This window comes from Balaenoptera borealis (assembly GCF_965194805.1).
Source record: "Balaenoptera borealis genome assembly, chromosome: 8".
NCBI lineage: Eukaryota > Metazoa > Chordata > Mammalia > Artiodactyla > Balaenopteridae > Balaenoptera > Balaenoptera borealis.
The window spans coordinates 115,538,682-115,555,121 of record NC_138865.1 but is presented as its reverse complement, the minus strand read 5'-3'; the positions used below and the strand labels follow the sequence as shown (position 1 = coordinate 115,555,121).

Sequence of the window (16,440 nt, the reverse complement as noted above, 5' to 3'; positions counted from 1 at the left end):
TGCAAATATTTTCTCCCATACTGTGTGTTTTCTTTTCACGTTCTTAACGGTATCCTTTGAGACACAAAAGTGTTTCATTTTGATAAAGTCCAATTTAATTTTTCTTTCGTTGCTTGTGCTCTTGGTGTTGTATATAAGAAACCATCTTCTAATGAAAAGTCACAAAGATTTACTCCTGTTTTCTTCAAGAAGTTTTATAGTTTTAACTCTTACATTTAGGTCTATGATCCACTTTGAGTTAATATTTGTGTATGAGGTAGAGGTCCAAATTCATTCTTTTGCATGGGGATATCCAGTTGTTCCAGCACCATTTGTTGAAAAGACTGTTCTTTCCTCATTGAATTTTCTTGGCACCCTTGTCAAATAGCAGTTGACCAAATAGCAGTTTACTTCTGGACTCTCAATTCTATTCCTTTAATTTATATGTCTACCCTTATGCCAGTACCACACTTTTTTGGTTCCTTTAGCTTTTTGGTAAGTTTTGAAATTGTGCAGTGTGTCCTTCAACATTTTTCTTCTTTTTCAAGGCATTCACTTTTTAATTTATGTCTGTTGAGTCTCTTTTAATCTATAATGCTCCAGGCTTTTTTTTTTTTTTGGCTGCGTTGTGTCTTTGTTGCTGCGTGGGGGCTTTCTCTAGTTGTGGCGAGCAGGGGCTACTCTTTGTTGCAGTGCGCGGGCTTCTCCTTGCGGTGGCTTCTCTTGTTGCAGAGCACGGGCTCTAGGCACACGGGCTTCAGTAGTTGTGGCAGTCGGGCTCAATAGTTGTGGCTCACGGGCTCTAGAGTGCAGGCTCAGTAGTTGCGCTGCACGGGCTTAATTGCTCCACGGCATATGGGATCTTCCCAGACCAAGGATCAAACCCGTGTCCCCTGCACTGGCAGGTGGATTCTTAACCACTGCGCCACCAGGGAAGTCCCAGGCTTTTTTTTCCTCTTGCATTTTATTTGTCGAAGAAACAGGGTCATTTGTTCTATAGAGTTTCCATCAGTCTGAATTTGTTAATTGCATCTCCATGGTGTAATTTAACATGTTCTTTTGTCCCTTGTATTTTAGTAATCCAGCAGCATGATCTGCTTTAGATTTGGTTTTAGCACAGCAATAATTTGCAAGTGATATGTGTGTTTCCAGAGTCAGAACGTGTAGGGTTGACTCTGTCTGCAATGTTAGGAGCCATCCATAATCTTCAACTGGATTTTTTTTTTTTCTTTCTTTTTGGCTGTGCCACATGGTATGCAGGATCTTAGTTCCCCGAACAGGGATCGAACTCTTGCACTCTGTATTGGGAGCGCAGAGTCTCAACCACTGGACCACCAGGGAAATCCCTGGATCTTTTTTTTTTTGGCTGTGTTGGGTCTTCGTTGCTGCACGCGGGCTTTCTCTATTTGCAGCGAGCAGAGGCTACTCTTCATGGCAGTGTGCGGGCCTTTCATTGCGGTGGCTTCTCTTGTTGAGGAGCATGGGCTCTAGGCGCATGAGCTTCAGTAGTTGTGGCACACGGACTCAGTAGTTATGGTTTGCAGGTTCAGTAGTTGTGATGCACGGGCTTAGCTGCTCTGTGGCACATGGGATCTTCCCGGACCAGGGCTCAAACCCGTGTCCCCTGCATTGGCGGACGGATTCTTAACCACTGCGCCACCAGGGAAGTTCCTGGATCACTTTTTAATTAGAGGTGATTTACATTTTGAAAGGGTCACTCTGGTTGCTGAGGGGGAAGGGGTCCCAGGGTTTCAAGGACTGAAGGATAGCCGTGCAACAAAGCACTTGCTGCCATGCCTGGCACACAGTGACTACTCAATAAATATTAGCACTTACTGTTGTTGTTGTTATTAGAGCTGTGTGTGGGGGACCCAAGTCCTGAGCTCGGAGCCATTTTCTGGCCAGGGCATTCTCCTCCCTTCTCCTCTGCCCTTGGAGGAGACGTCGTCAGTGCCCCATGGCTCTGGGAGGCATGTTCAGGAATGTGGCGGCCATCTATTTGCACCTGGTGGGGCCCTTCCGGGGAAAGAAGTCTGGAGCTTCGCTGGCCCGGTGTTTGCATCAGACTGTAAGTGCTCTAGCCCCTCGTGCTCTGCTGCTTGCATGCCCCAGGGCTCCTGGGATCTGGCTTGGTTCTGGCTTCAAAGCTCTGCATGAGCCTCCTCTTTCAGGAGGCCTTCTCTGACTGCAGCCTGGGTGTGGGCCTCTCCCTTGCCCTTGCTTCTAATCTAGAACTTGTAGCTATGCATCTGAATGGTCTCCTTGGAGCTGCTGCCTCCCCATCACCCCCTGTGCCCAGCCCAGTGTTTGGTACACAGTAGGTGCTTTATAAATGTTGGCTGAATAAATACATTATGCATAAGCTCAAGAACAGGCACTCGTTCCTCAGTTATCCAAGTAGTGTGTGACATACTCAAAGGTCACTCCATTGGGCACCCCAAGTTTCTGGAGTCCCCCCTTTTTTATCTTCTTCCTAAACTCATTCAACTCCATCCACCCCCTTTGCTCTCTCTCTGTGCCCCTGTACCCCTCTACTCCTTCGCCCACCCCAGCCCTCCTCAAACTCCCTCACTCCAACCTCTACCCACCCCCACCACTGCCCCGATTCATCTTCACTTTATTTTTTTAAATATGATGCATACCCGATTCAAACGTAATTCCTTATATCATTGAACCTATAATGCCATCAATATTAAGATGCACTGTTATTTTATGGACTAGTAAGTGAGGAAATTGCCAGTTAAACTCGTGCTATAGATTCTAAGACACATCTGAAAGTGCAATGTGCAAAAAATACACATATCAGAATCAAATATGGTATGCTCTCCATACAAGAAACTTAGAAACATAGAAAAGTACACTTATAATTAAATCACCTGTAATTCCACCACTCAGAGAGAACCTTTGTTAACATTTTGATATGTTTCCTTCTAAATTTTTTTTCTATTCACATATGGTCATAGAAAAAATTATATACATACAAATATATATTTGGGTATATTTTTTAAAATATAATCATCCTGTACATGCTATTTTGTAGCCTGTTTTATTGATATTGGTATATCACCTTTACAAACATTCCTCTAAAATGTAATTTTCTCCCACATTTTTTAATCATAAAAATTAAACATTTATTTTAGAAAATTTGGAAAATAAGAAAATTATAAGAAAGAGAAGAAAAATATCTGTTAACTAACCAACCAAAGATAATCACTGCTGACTAACATTTTGGTGATAACATGATTGTCCCTGGCAGGGATCACGCTCTCATTTTTTACTATTTTGACATGTTCTGAGTGCCAGGCCTGGTGAGAGGTGTCAGGGATTCAGTGAAGGGACAGGGCTGCCAATGTTAGCAAAGCACCTACTAGGTGTCAGCCCCATGCTGGGCTCTCTGCAAATCATTCCCATCAGCAAGACTCCCAGGTGATGGAAAAGCCTGGCCCGTATACAGACAGTCCCCATGCCCTTCTCCAGAGCAGGGGCCAGACGCTAGGAGCCCCGCTGTTGCCAACACCCTGACCAGGGTCCTGTCCAGCCCCTCCTCCAACCTTGGGGAAGTCCCTGAACCTCTTTGAGCCTCAGTGTCCGCATCTTTAGATGGGATCATCCTGGTCCCTCTGATAGGCGTGCTGTGGGCACTAAGACCCTGAGGAACAGCAGGGGCTCACTGTTAGATACAGCTGTGGCTCCACCACCTGCCTGCGCGGGTCTGAGACTCCAAGCCACAGGACCAGGAGGCTGGGAGGGACCACGGAGCCTATGCCCCTATTATACTGATGGAGAGACTGAGGCCAGGGGAGTTAAAGCAGCTGTGCAATGTCACCCAGCCAAGGCGGGCTTAGGACCTGAGTTTGGTGGTTCTCAGGCCTGGCCATTGTCTGCACACCTGCGGGTGAGGTGGAAGATGGCCTGGAAGGAACATAGGGAAGGGGAAGGGAGGTCTCCTGAGCCCCCCAGGACCGAGCAAGTGTCCTATTTGCCTGAGTCAGAACGTGGCCTCGTCTCAAACAGGCCTGAGTCTGAGTGTATCTGTTGTATGACCTTGAACACATCCCTCTCCCCGCTCCCCCTCCTCCATCTTCTCATCTGTAAAACGGGACCAGCCAGGTGGTCCTGAGAAGTCAAAGGAAGAGCTTAGCGAAAAGCCGAAGCCGCTGCAGTCACTATCGCCATGATCCTTCCCCTGCTCTGCTCTCCCCCTTCCTCCTGCTCCTCCTCCTCGGCCTCAGCCCCTCCTGGGTCAAACTTTAACCTGATGGAATCCAGGCTGTGTCCCAGGACACGTGGACCCTGGGCTGGCAGGTGGGCAAGTCCAGGCTGGTGGAGCGGGAGGAGCCGGGCGGGGAGGCGGGAGACCCCGCCCCGCTGTCTTGTCTGGGAGCCCTGCTCTCCGCCTCCCTCCTGGAGGAGTGGGCACCAAGGCTGTGGCCCCAGAGAAGCTGCCTCCCGGGCAGGCCCAGGCTGCTGGGCCTCCACCGCTGACCGTCCGTTTGCTCTGTCTTCAGCTCGTCATGACCAAACAGCTGCAGGCTCGAAGGCTGGACGGGATCGACCACAACCCATGGTGAGCTGGGTGGGGCTGGGGAGGGGTGTGGGGGTCCCTTGGGCTCAAGGGCAGGGCAGGGCTGGCGGTCCCTGGATTGGCAGTAACTCAATGGTACCCAGGACGGCCACGCACTCGGACGGTGGGAGATTTGTAGCCGCAGCTCCTGAGAGGTGAGACCCCCAGCAGCCGGCTTAGGTTCGGATCTCAGCCTCGCCGTGCTTGGCTGTGGCATTTGGGGCCGGTGACTCGCCTGCTCTGAGCCTCAGTTTCCCATCTGGGAAATGGAGGTAATTCCGTTTCCCTTGAAGGGCCTGGGAGGATGAGGTGACATACTGTGTGAGCGATGGCCATTACCCAGCACCAGGCTGAGGGCTTTCCAGGGATTCTTTCATTTCACACTTAGTACAGAACAAGCTAAGGTAAGGAATATAAGAAGGTAAGACACAGGCAGCTCCTCACCAACACTTGCAGAGGTTAACATCTTTTCTTTATTGACCTATTCTAAATATGAGAGGTATATGTGCCCCTCGTCACTCGTGATTTGATGGATGCAATGGAAGATGTGTGAGAAAGATTTAATGACCTTCCCGCTTCCCCCCAACCCCCGCTCCTGGCCCGCTCTACCTTTGGCCAAGGGCATTGAGCCACCTCTATACGTTAAAAAAAAAAAATCATTGGCTGCTGTTTTTACCAAAAAGAGAACCATTTTTTCTTTCAAACTCCCCTGCTGTACAACACTTTGTGTTTTGCAAAAATCTTCCACCTCCATCTTCTCCTCTGATGCTCCATGGTGTTTGGGATTGGGGAGCTGGGCCCAAAGGCCCTATAGGGTCCGGCTGCCCTCTAGGTTGGGCCTCCAGGGTCCTGCTCCCCAGGCTGCCACGCTCTGTCCTCTCTGTGAGGCAGGTGGGCAGGCTTGTGGCCCATTTTGCAGATAAGGTAAAGTCCAACTCTGAAGGAGGAAATGACTGGCTGGGAGAGACAGGAAGAATCTTTCCTGACTCACAGACCCAGCAGACTCTTGAACCCGTCACACCCATTGTACAGAAGGAAGGACTGAGGCCAGGAGAGGCTAAGTCTCATACGAAGGCAGGGCAGAGCAGGAGCTGGCCTGGGTGGAATGCACAGGACAGGGGAGGAGTGCCAGGAGGGATGAGGGCCATGAAAGGCCCCAGGTTCCTGCTGACCCCAGGGTCGTGCCCTGAGGATCAGGACCCTAGAGGCCCAACCTACAGGGCAGCTGGTCTCCGTAGGGTATTTGAGCCTGGCTCCCCTGTCCCAGCCACCAGGGAACATCCACCACCTGATTTTGCATCTCAGCTCTGCCTTAGCGGCTGTGTGACTCTGGGCAGGTCACTGGCCTCTCTGAGCTCCAGCAACTCTGTGTCTTCAGAGACATTGTGGCACTCTGGAGAGAAAATGACCAATTTTAGACATAATGATATTTATTGTTATGCAAATTCAGCTCCACCCAGCCTGACCCCTCTGCTCCCAACCAACCTGGAACCACATACCAGCCTCTTCGGCCTCTCAGCCTCTCTTCCAGTTTCCCTGAACAGATAGCCACTAGGCAGGGCCAGAAGAAAGGTGGTCAGGGGCCAGAGATGGCAGATGGCAGGCCCCAGTCTGTCCAGGGTAATCGTCAAGAGCAGAACTGTTGCTTCAGATAGATATGGACTCAAAGGCTGGCAGTGCTAACTGGGAGACGTTGGGCAAGTCGCCCGAACCCCAGCTTCTCCGTCCCCACTGTGACCAAGGAGCAACATGCCTCATAGACTATCAGAGATGATGTGAGCAAGCATTTCAAAGTGTGGTCCTGAGAGACGCATGAACGGGTCATGAAATCCATTTTGGGGCGCTCAACAAGTATTTCTAAAGACTCGAGTAGGATAGGATGGGAGATACTGCAGTGGATCACACCGGAAGGAGAAAGTTGAGTCCATGTTTGTGCTCTACAGAGTCTGGGATGTAAAAGTGATTTCTTACTATGGATCATGGTGGAAAGTTGGAAAGCCCCTGGGCTAAGACATGTGATCAGCATGGAATCAGTTATGACCACAAACAGATCTCCGGACCAGGGTGGATGCTGATTATCCAGTTTTCTAGAAGGAGCCCAATGCCTTGCTCACCCTGCCCTGGAAGCAAACAGAACCCCAGGAGGGTTGGGCTGGTACCCACTCTCTGTTTGTTGCCCAGGGTGGAGTTTGTCAAACTGGCCAGTGAGGCTGATGTCGTGAACTTGGGCCAAGGCTTCCCAGACTTCCCACCCCCAGACTTTGCCGTGGAAGCCTTTCAGCACGCCGTCAGTGGGGACTTCATGCTCAACCAGTACACGAAGGCGTTTGTGAGTCTACCAGCCCCTCTGCGGGGTCCCTGGACACGGGCCTCTGAGGAGGTCCTGGGGGAGGACGGAGCAGATCTTTTTGGGCAGCAGGCCCATCTGGATGTCAGGGTTCATGGGACAGAGCCCCGGGGATTCAGTTTGGCCATGGTTCAGTGTTCACGGACTGTCTCCTTTGTTCCAGGCCCTGGGACAGTTCATGGTCTGGGGGAAAGACAGATAAAAAAGCATGAGCCAGGAGCTCATGGTCTAGTGGGAAAAGCAGACCAAAAACCAAAACAAAAGCAGAAAACAAAGGTAGCTGATATGCTGTGATGGAGGAGAATGGGGTACTTGAGAGCAGGAAGGAGGGAATGAGACCTGGGAGATCAGGGAAGGCTTTCTGAAGGAGGTGACACCTAAGCTTAACCCTGAAAGACAAGCTGCTGATTGTTTTGACTCTAAATCCGAAGTCTTTCTGTAAAGAACCACAGAGTAAATATTTGCCCCCTTGGAGTAGTTTCTTAAACTTTGGTGTGCATCTCATCGCCCCGGGGGAAAGTTCCCTCCAGTGCCACCACCCAGAGATAACCACTGCTAACAGTTTGCTACTTTGCTGAGTGTTTAGACTTTTGAACTTTTAACTTTTAAAAATGCTTGTATAAACACACACACATTCACATGCCCACACGTGAGATTTGTGTTTCTTAACACAAATGGACTCATACTGTACGTAATGCTTCTATAACTTATTTCACTAAATAGTATGACATAGGCATCTTTCCATGTCAAAACAGCCTCATTCTTTTTTTTTAATTTATTTTTTATTGAAGTATAGTTGAATTACAATGTTGTGTTAATTACTGCTGTACAGCAAAGTGACTCAGCCATACATATACATACATTCTTTTTCATATTCTTTTCCATTATGGTTTATCATAGGATATTGAATATAGTTCCCTGTGCTATACAGTAGGACCTTGTCTATCCATTCTATATACACCAGTTTGCATCTGCTAATTCCAAACTCCCCATCCAACCCTCTCCCATCCCCTTCCCCCTTGGCAACCACCAGTCTGTTCTCCATGTCCCTGATTCTGTTTCTGTTTCATAGATACGTTCATTTGTGTCATATTTTATATTCCACATATAAGTGATATATGGTATTTGTCTTTCTCTTTCTGACTTACTTCACTTAGTATGATAACCTCTAGTTGCATCCATGTTGCTGCAAATGGCATTATTTCATTCTTTTTCATAGCTGAGTAGTATTCCATTGTGTATATGTACCCCATTAGCCTCATTCTTTTTTTTTTTTTTTTTTAAGTTATACAATTTTTATTTATTTATTTATTTATTTATGGCTGTGTTGGGTCTTCGTTTCTGTGCGAGGGCTTTCTCTAGTTGCGGCAAGTGGGGGCCACTCTTCATCGCGGTGCGCGGGCCTTTCATTATTGCGGCCTCTCTTATTGCGGAGCACAGGCTCCAGACGCGCAGGCTCAGTAATTGTGGCTCACGGGCCTAGTTGCTCCGCGGCATGTGGGATCTTCCCAGACCAGGGCTCGAACCCGTGTCCCCTGCATTGGCAGGCAGATTCTCAACCACTGCGCCACCAGGGAAGCCCCTAGCCTCATTCTTTTTGATGGCTGCATAGTATCCGATTGCCTAGATGTGCCATAATCTATTTACCCAGCCTTACAGTGATGATCTGGTTTGGTTATCTCACTATTAAGCAATGCCACAGTGAATATCTCTTTGTGTATCCCTTTGTACACATATGTGAATATTTCTCTCAGATATATCCCAAGAAGTAAAACTAGAGAATCAAAGGGTGTAAGCATTTCAGCCTGTGCTGGATATTGTCAAATTGCCCTCTAGTAAGGTTTACTCACATACCCACCAACAGGCTGGTCTCAGAGCTGGCAGGAATGTTCATTCTTTTCAGGTACATACTGGGCCTCAGCACTTTTTCTTTCATGCCTGACCTCATTTTTTTCATTTGGGTATATATCTTTGTCTTATTGCTTTGAAAGAGCTCTTTACATATTAAATATCTTATTTCTTTCTCTTATGTTGCAGTGTTCCTCTCTTTGTCTTTTAACTTTGCTCATGGGATATTTTGGTGTACTGAAATTTTTCATTTTTATGCAGTCAATTCTGGTTTAGTGAATTATTTAGTTAAGTTCTAGACCTTAGGTTTCAGTCCCTTGGCTTAACCTGGTGTGTTTTATAAGTGTCCTCATCAAACAAGCGTACAGATACAATCTTCCTCTCAAAGTGGGGTGCTTTCAAAGCTGCAACATAAAGTCCTGTTCCTGCACTTGAACTGGCATGACCTTGGGCAAGTCATTTTCTTTCTCTGGGTCACTGTTTTTCTACCAGTCAAATGGTGGGGATCAAATAATACCTCTTTTGCCAGGCTGCCAAGAGGATTAGATGGCACAAAAGTGCTTCTTAAACTTAGAGGGAGGTGTTTAAAGTGTGGAGTTGCTGCTATTTTGAGGGCTCCGTTGCACTGTGCTCCATGAAGGCATGTACTCTGTCTGGTTTCCCACTGATCCCAGCCCTGGATGCTGGGCCTGGCACAGAGCAGGCTTTATGGCACGTGCTGGCGATGGAGATGAAAGAACTCACCCCATAGGAACTGACTCTGCCCCCAGGCTTGCTTCTGGAAGATGCTAGAATTGCCTGGATGCATCTGAGTGGGAGGGTGGGCCCAGGCTGAACCAGGCCGCTGACCCCTGCTGTCCCGGCAGGGTTACCCACCCCTGACGAAGATCCTGGCCAGTTTCTTCGGGAAGTTGCTGGGACAGGACATAGACCCGCTCAAGAACGTGCTGGTGACTGTGGGTGCCTATGGGGCCCTGTTCACAGCCTTCCAGGCCCTGGTGGACGAAGGAGACGAGGTGAGTGGGCAAGGCCAGGTCTGGGTGGGGGTGAAGGGTCAGGGCGGTGCCGACCCCAGCCAATCTGATCCTTGTACCAGGTCATCATCATCGAGCCCTTTTTTGACTGTTATGAGCCCATGACATTGATGGCAGGGGGTCGACCTGTGTTTGTGTCCCTGAAGCCGGTAAGGATGCTGGTTGGGGTGTGGGTGGGCAGAGGGGTCCAAGGAGTGTGCTGGGTTGAACCCTGGGAGGTGGGAAAGAAGGAAGGAAGTGAAGGAGGGCAGTTTCTCCAGGTTGGGGAGAGGGGTGTCCAGAGCCCGAGAGGAGAGACAGTGGGAAGAGATACCTGGGGGGAGGAAGGCCGAACTTCTAGAGATGAAAGTCAGGTGGCTAAGTATTGCCACCCCCTCCCACCTCCTCTTGCAGAGCCGCAACCAGGATGGGGAACTGGATTCCAGCAGCAACTGGCAGCTGGACCCCACAGAGCTGGCCAGCAAGTTCACGTCTCGCACCAAAGCCCTTATTCTCAACACACCCAACAACCCCCTGGGAAAGGTACCTGAGATACCTCCTCCGGGGACCCCTTCAGATTGGCTCACATCCCTGCTCTGTTGCTCTTGAGCTGCCATGGGGCCTCAGTTTCTTTGTCTGTGAAGTGGGAGGACTACCTGCGATGAGCTCTGAGGACCGAAGCTCCCAGGGGTCCCAGGGCCTGGGGCAGGGATCCCCAGAGAAGGTATCAGGCCTCGGGTGGTGGAGTGGGCTGGACACCTCCATGACTTCCCCGTGAACCCGGGCCAGTGACTTCACCTCTCCAGTTTCTCATCTGGAAAATGGGAACATGACAGAACTGATATGAAGGAAGACCCAGGCTTCCACCTGTGTCTCACCATTATCTGTCACACCATTTACTTTACTGTCACACCATTATCACACTCACAACACTTCTGACACCAGATATGTGGGGTTTTTTCCCACACTAAGCAATTCTGTGAGACCAGCTGGGTGTCCCACAAGTCAACTCAATTTAATTCAATTCTGACACTGTCTACCCTGGAGATGGCGTCAGATCCCACAGGTTAAGGGCTCAGTCTCACAAGGCTGCCCCCCACCCCACTCCAGACACCAATCACAAGTCCAGGTTGTCACCTGTGCTTCTGACCTATGGTTGTAAATCTGAGGTGCCCACAATCCCCTCCTCGGTTCAATTAATTTGCTAGAGTGGCTCACAGGACTCAGGGAGACACCTACTTACAGCTACCAGTTTATTAAAGGATATGATAAAGGATACAGATGAACAACCTGATGAAGAGACACGTAAGGCGAGGTCTGGGAGGTTCCCGAGCACAGGTGCTTCTGTCCCTGTGGAGCTGGGGTGTGTCAACCTCCTGGTACCTGGATGTGCTCACCCACCTGCAAGCTCTCTGAACCCTGTCCTAGTGGGATTTTTATGGAGGCTTCAATTATCAACTCCATTTCTAGCCCCTCTGCCCTCTCTGGAGAAAATTCCAAACTTCCAATGTGGCTTCGTCTTTCTGATGATCAACCCCGATCCAAGAGCCCACTCAGAGTTGCCTCATTAGAACAAACATGCTTCTAGTGCTCTTTTTTTTTTTTAATTTTTTTTAAATTTTTTTATTTTTGGCTGCATTGGGTCTTCATTGCTGTGTGCAGGCTTTCTCTAGTTGCAGCGAGCGGCGGCTACTCTTTGTTGCGGTGCGTGGGCTTCTCATTGCGATGGCTTCTCTTGTTGTGGAGCATGGGCTGTAGGCGCGCAGGCTTCAGTAGTTGTGGCTCAAAGGCTCAGTAGTTGCAGCACACGGGCTTAGTTGCTCCGCGGCATGTGGGATCTTCCCGGAGCAGGGCTCGAACCCGTGTTCCCTGCATTGGCAGGCGGATTCTTTTCTTGTTATAAATTTATTTATTTATTTATTTTTGGCTGTGTTGGGTCTTCGTTGCTGCGCGCGGGCTTTCTCTAGTTGCGGCGAGCGGTGGCTACTCTTTGTTGCAGTGCGCGGGCGTCTCATTGCGGTGGCTTCTCTTGTTGTGGTTGTGGAGCACAGGTTCTAGGCGTGTGGGCTTCAGTAGTTGTGGCACGAGGGCTCAGTAGTTGTGGCTCACAGGCCCTAGAGCACAGGCTCAGTAGTTGTGGTGCACGGGCTTAGTTGCTCCGCGGCATGTGGGATCTTCCCAGACCAGGGACTGAAGGCAGGAGGCTTCTTAACCACTGTGCCACCAGGGAAGTCCCCTTCTAGTGCTCTTATCACTTAGGAATTTACAAGAGTTTCCAGAGCCCTGTCAAGGTCAGGATCAAAGAGCAAATATGAGAACAAGAGATGCTACTAGTGCTATTACCACTTAGTAATTTCCAAGGGTTTTAGGAGTTCTGTGCCAGGAATCGGGGCACAGACATATATATATATGTATGTGTGTGTGTGTGTATATATATATATATATGTGTGTGTGTGTGTGTGTGTGTATTTTCTGTTATCTCACAACCAACTTCACAGGGTCACTATTGCAGGGATAGGATGGGGCAGAAAAGCCCTCAGCACCGGCTCTGGCCCTGTCTTTTCATCTCTCTAAGCAGGCCTCTCTGTTTGGGGATGGTCCCTGCAGGTGTTCTCCAGGGCAGAACTGGAGCTGGTGGCCAGCCTGTGCCAGCAGCATGACGTGGTGTGTATCACCGACGAGGTCTACCAGTGGCTGGTCTACGACGGGTGGCAGCACGTCAGCATCGGTGAGCCGAGCCGGCCAGGGTGCCCCCGTTCCCCTGGACGTTTGTGGCAGGGCCTTGAGCCCAATCTGGGTGTCAGCGCAGGCCTGGTGATTAGGACCGAGGGGGTCTAGACCCACACAGGTCAGGTGAGCTGGGGCAGTGACTTCATCTCTCTGAGGACAGGGGAACGCGATGGCACCGGCCTCCCAGGGTTGTCGTGAGGGTGAGCTCAGATAAGTCCTGGGAGTAGCTCAGCACGTGCTGGAGTCCGGAGCGTTGAGAGCCTGAGTGCCTGCTGGGGTCCAGCCACCCCTCCCCTGCCCCCACCCCCATCTCAGCAGCTGCTTTCTTTGGCCTTGGGCAGCCAACCTCCCTGGCATGTGGGAACGCACCCTGACCATTGGCAGCGCTGGCAAGACTTTTAGTGCCACAGGCTGGAAGGTGAGTCAACGAGGGCGGGGGTGACCCCTACCTCTACAATCCTTGGTAGGCGAGGCTGGCCTGGGAATCCACAAAGGGTTTGGTCGGGCCCCGAAGGGCCTCACCCCCTACCTATGTTCCTGGTCCAGGTGGGCTGGGTCCTAGGCCCGGACAGTCTCCTGAAGCACCTGCGCACTGTGCACCAGAACTCCGTCTTCCACTGTCCCACACAGGGCCAGGTGAGGGGGGGGGGCAGGACCCGCCCCACCGGGGGAGTGGGGGGGCAAGAAAGGAGTTTGGGCTGGCTCCAAGGTCAGGTCACACCTGACCTGCTTGTCCCTCCGCCCTCCCCAGGCTGCAGTAGCCCAGAGCTTTGAGCGGGAGCAGCTGCACTTCGGCCAACCCAGCAGCTACTTTGTGCAGCTCCCACGGGCCATGCAGCGCTGCCGTGACCACATGATACAAAGCCTGCAGTCTGTAGGCCTGAGGCCCGTGATCCCCCAGGGCAGCTACTTCCTCATCACAGACATCTCGGAATTCAGTGAGTGGGACTGGCCGGGCTGGGCCAGGTACAGGGCCCTGGAGGCTGCCCAGGGCTCAGCCTGGCCTCTGTCCCCCAGAGAGCAAGATGCCCAACTTGCCTGGAGCTGCAGATGAGCCTTATGACAGACGCTTCGTCAAGTGGATGATCAAGAACAAGGTGGGCTGGGCCTCTGCCAGGGCCGCTGTGTATGTTTTACAGACTGTGCACTGCTAAGGGTGCCTGACCAGGGGGCTGATGTGCCAAAATCCAGACAATCCTCTGCCGTGAGCCGTGGTACAGGGTTGCATCCACTTCAGGGAATGGGGAGCCTGTTTTTAATTTGCTCAAATATGCCTTGTGGGCTGGCAGGAATTCTTGCCCTCTCAGGGCCTCAGTCTTCCCATCTGTACAGTGAGGAGTTGGCCCATTAACTCTGAGGTCCATCCAGCTCAGAGCTATGATTCTAAGACTTCTTTCTTTTTTTGTTTGTTTGTGGGGTTTTTTTTGTTTTTTGTTTTGGACATGCCACGTGGTTTACAGGATCTTAGTTCCCCGACCAGGGATTGAACCCGCGCCCTCAGCAGTGAAAGCGCAGAGTCCTAACCACTGGACCGCCAGGGAATTCCCTAAGACTTATTTATTCTATGGCTCTGCGCTGACCTGCCGCATGATCTTCCCTGCTCTCAGCCTCCCTCTCCCTTCTGTACATAAGGAGGGACTTGGAATGATGATTTGGGATGCTTTTCCTCTGACCTTGATGCAGCACTGGGAGATGCTGCATTGAAGCTAATTTTCCTTCTCCTGTCTCATCACGGAACGTCTCTGACCCCCTGGAGCCCCCCAGAGGCCTGCTGGGCTGTGGGGCCGCTGAGACATGGGCTTCCTCCTCCACAGGGCTTGATGGCCATCCCGGTCTCCATCTTCTACAGCGTGCCACATCAGAAGCTCTTTGACCACTATATCCGCTTCTGTTTCACGAAGGTAAAGGACAGGCCTGGGGGAGGGAAGACCTCCCCAAGCCTCCCCAGGCCTCCTGCGGGTGTGGGGAGAGGGGTAGGACCGATCTGTGTTGGTGCAGGATGAATCCACGCTCCAGGCCATGGACAAGAGGCTACAGAAGTGGAAGGACGAGCTCAGGCCCTGACGTCACCCCCTGGGCCCGGCCCTGCCTGGTCCCTGCGCACTCTGCAGGGCTCTGTCTTTGTCCAGGTTTCAGCCATTCCCAGCTTGGGGGTAGATGGTACTGGAGGATCTCTTCTCTGTAACACAGAATGACCTCAGGGAAGAGCCCCCCTTTTGGTCTTGGGGGAGTCAGGAGCACTTCCCCATGGTGCATAGCTATGTTCCTATTGCAGAGGTGAAGGAGGCCTGACCAGGGCCTCTCCCTGGTCCTACCTGTGCTGGGCTATATGGTCTTGAGTCCCCTCTGGCCTCCCCAGACTCAGCTGGGACTCAGAGGGCAGAGTTCAATAGTGTATTGGCCTTGGGTCTCAGCCCTGGCCCCAGCCATGCACTGGCCCCAGCCAGGCCTCAAGCATCCCTCCCTTTCCTTATCCAAGCTTGATTTTGGAAAGTTGCCCTTAGGCTTGACTCTTCAAGCCAGTACTTTTGCCCATAATAAAGTTTTAAGTTATTCAAACTGTTATTGGCTGCTTCTCTCTGCTTCACACCCTGGTGCTGATTGCAGATGGGGGCTTAGAATGGAAGGCACCTCCCACCTCCCTGAACCTCGGATCCCAGACTCTCTTTGTACAAATGTGTTTTGAGGCCCAAAGAAGGGCAGGGACTTGCACCTTGTCTGAGGCCACCCAGTTAGTTAACGGTAAAACCAGGCCTAGGGGCTCAGATGGTATGTGTTACCGTTGTTGTGTGTCTGTGTGTGTGTGTGTGTGTGTGTGATGGGGGCCTCAGTTGAGTGTCTGACAGGGAAGACGCGGACAGTCACACCCCACAGGGATCAGAGTCCAGGCCAGGATTGCCAGGGATTACCTAATTAGACAGAAGGGGAAAGGAATGTTTCCCCTAACATTTATTGCTCACTCCTGCATGCCGGGCACTTGGATGCGCACCATCTCATTAAAGGACCCTCTGAGACAGGAGTTACTGCCTCCATTTTACAGGTGAGGAAACCGCTTTGGAGGTGAGGGGACTTACCTGAGGCCATCCAGCTGGTAAAAGGTAGAAGTGAGATTTGATCCCAGGGGTGGGCCTCCCGCTGGAAAGCAACGCAACTCCTGAAATCATTTGGAAGGTGGTGCTGGGGAATTGTCTTGAAGTTGCATTTGCATAGCAAGCTCATGGGTTTTGCTCATATCACATATTGAATTGGGGAAGCTGATGGGAACATATAGTATAATAAAATATATTTGGTCTTTGTCCATGGTTCCTGGCACAGAGCTCCTAAAACCCTTGTAATTTCATGAGTGATAGTAGTGTCTTTTGTTATTCAAAATGAACCCCTTCAACCATGTGATTAGAGGGTCGGAACTTTCAGCCCCAAACCCAGACCTCAGGGAGGGAAAAGGGACTGGACATTGAGTTCAGTCACATGGCTAATGATTTAATCAGATGTGCATATGTAATAAAATCCCACATAAAAACCCTGAATCACTGAGGCTCAAGGACCTTCTGGGTGGGTGAACACATCAATGAGCTGGTAGGGTGCCCATCCGGAGAGGGCATGGAATCTCTGTGCCCCCCTCTCCCAAGACCTTAGTCTATGTACCTCTTCCATTTGGCTGTTCCTGGGTTGTCATCTTCTATAATGAAACTGTAATTGTAAGTATAGCACTTTCCTGAGGGCTGTGAATTGTTTCAGCAAATTATTGAATCTGGGGGGTGGTCACGGAAATGCCGGAATTCGTAGTCAGCCAGGCAGAAGTGTGGGTGGCTGGTGACCCCACTTGCTGCTGACACCTGAAGTGGGAGACAGACTTGTGGGACTGATCCCTTAACCTATGAGGTCTGTGCCAACTTGTCAGAATTTAACTGAAGTGTAGGACACCCACTTGGTGTCAGAGAATTGCTGTTTGGAACATA

The 16,440-nt window shown here is 50.7% G+C and overlaps 1 protein-coding gene and 1 long non-coding RNA gene across 8 annotated transcripts in view; one reads left to right on the top strand and one right to left on the bottom strand.

Annotated features, from left to right (window-relative positions):
• Window positions 1-15,046, top strand: part of KYAT1 (kynurenine aminotransferase 1) — a 33,186-nt gene extending 18,140 nt beyond the window's left edge. For 4 of the 7 annotated variants that reach the window (XM_082403465.1, XM_082403468.1, XM_082403466.1 and 1 more), the window contains 12 exons: window positions 4,488-4,546; window positions 6,725-6,872; window positions 9,605-9,754; window positions 9,835-9,921; window positions 10,166-10,294; window positions 12,359-12,479; window positions 12,823-12,899; window positions 13,028-13,117; window positions 13,233-13,419; window positions 13,499-13,578; window positions 14,296-14,382; window positions 14,480-15,046. In XM_082403465.1, coding sequence (XP_082259591.1) covers window positions 4,494-4,546; window positions 6,725-6,872; window positions 9,605-9,754; window positions 9,835-9,921; window positions 10,166-10,294; window positions 12,359-12,479; window positions 12,823-12,899; window positions 13,028-13,117; window positions 13,233-13,419; window positions 13,499-13,578; window positions 14,296-14,382; window positions 14,480-14,545 — 1,275 coding nt within the window. In that variant the 5' untranslated portion in view covers window positions 4,488-4,493 and the 3' untranslated portion in view covers window positions 14,546-15,046. Of the gene's footprint in view, window positions 1-1,833; window positions 2,048-4,487; window positions 4,547-6,724; window positions 6,873-9,604; window positions 9,755-9,834; window positions 9,922-10,165; window positions 10,295-12,358; window positions 12,480-12,822; window positions 12,900-13,027; window positions 13,118-13,232; window positions 13,420-13,498; window positions 13,579-14,295; window positions 14,383-14,479 lie in introns of all 7 variants that reach the window. The other 3 variants (XM_082403462.1, XM_082403464.1, XM_082403463.1) reach the window with 2 other exon arrangements.
• The window catches only part of LOC309634006, an 85,479-nt gene that overhangs the window by 15,518 nt on the left and 53,521 nt on the right, over window positions 1-16,440 (bottom strand). The window lies entirely within an intron of this gene.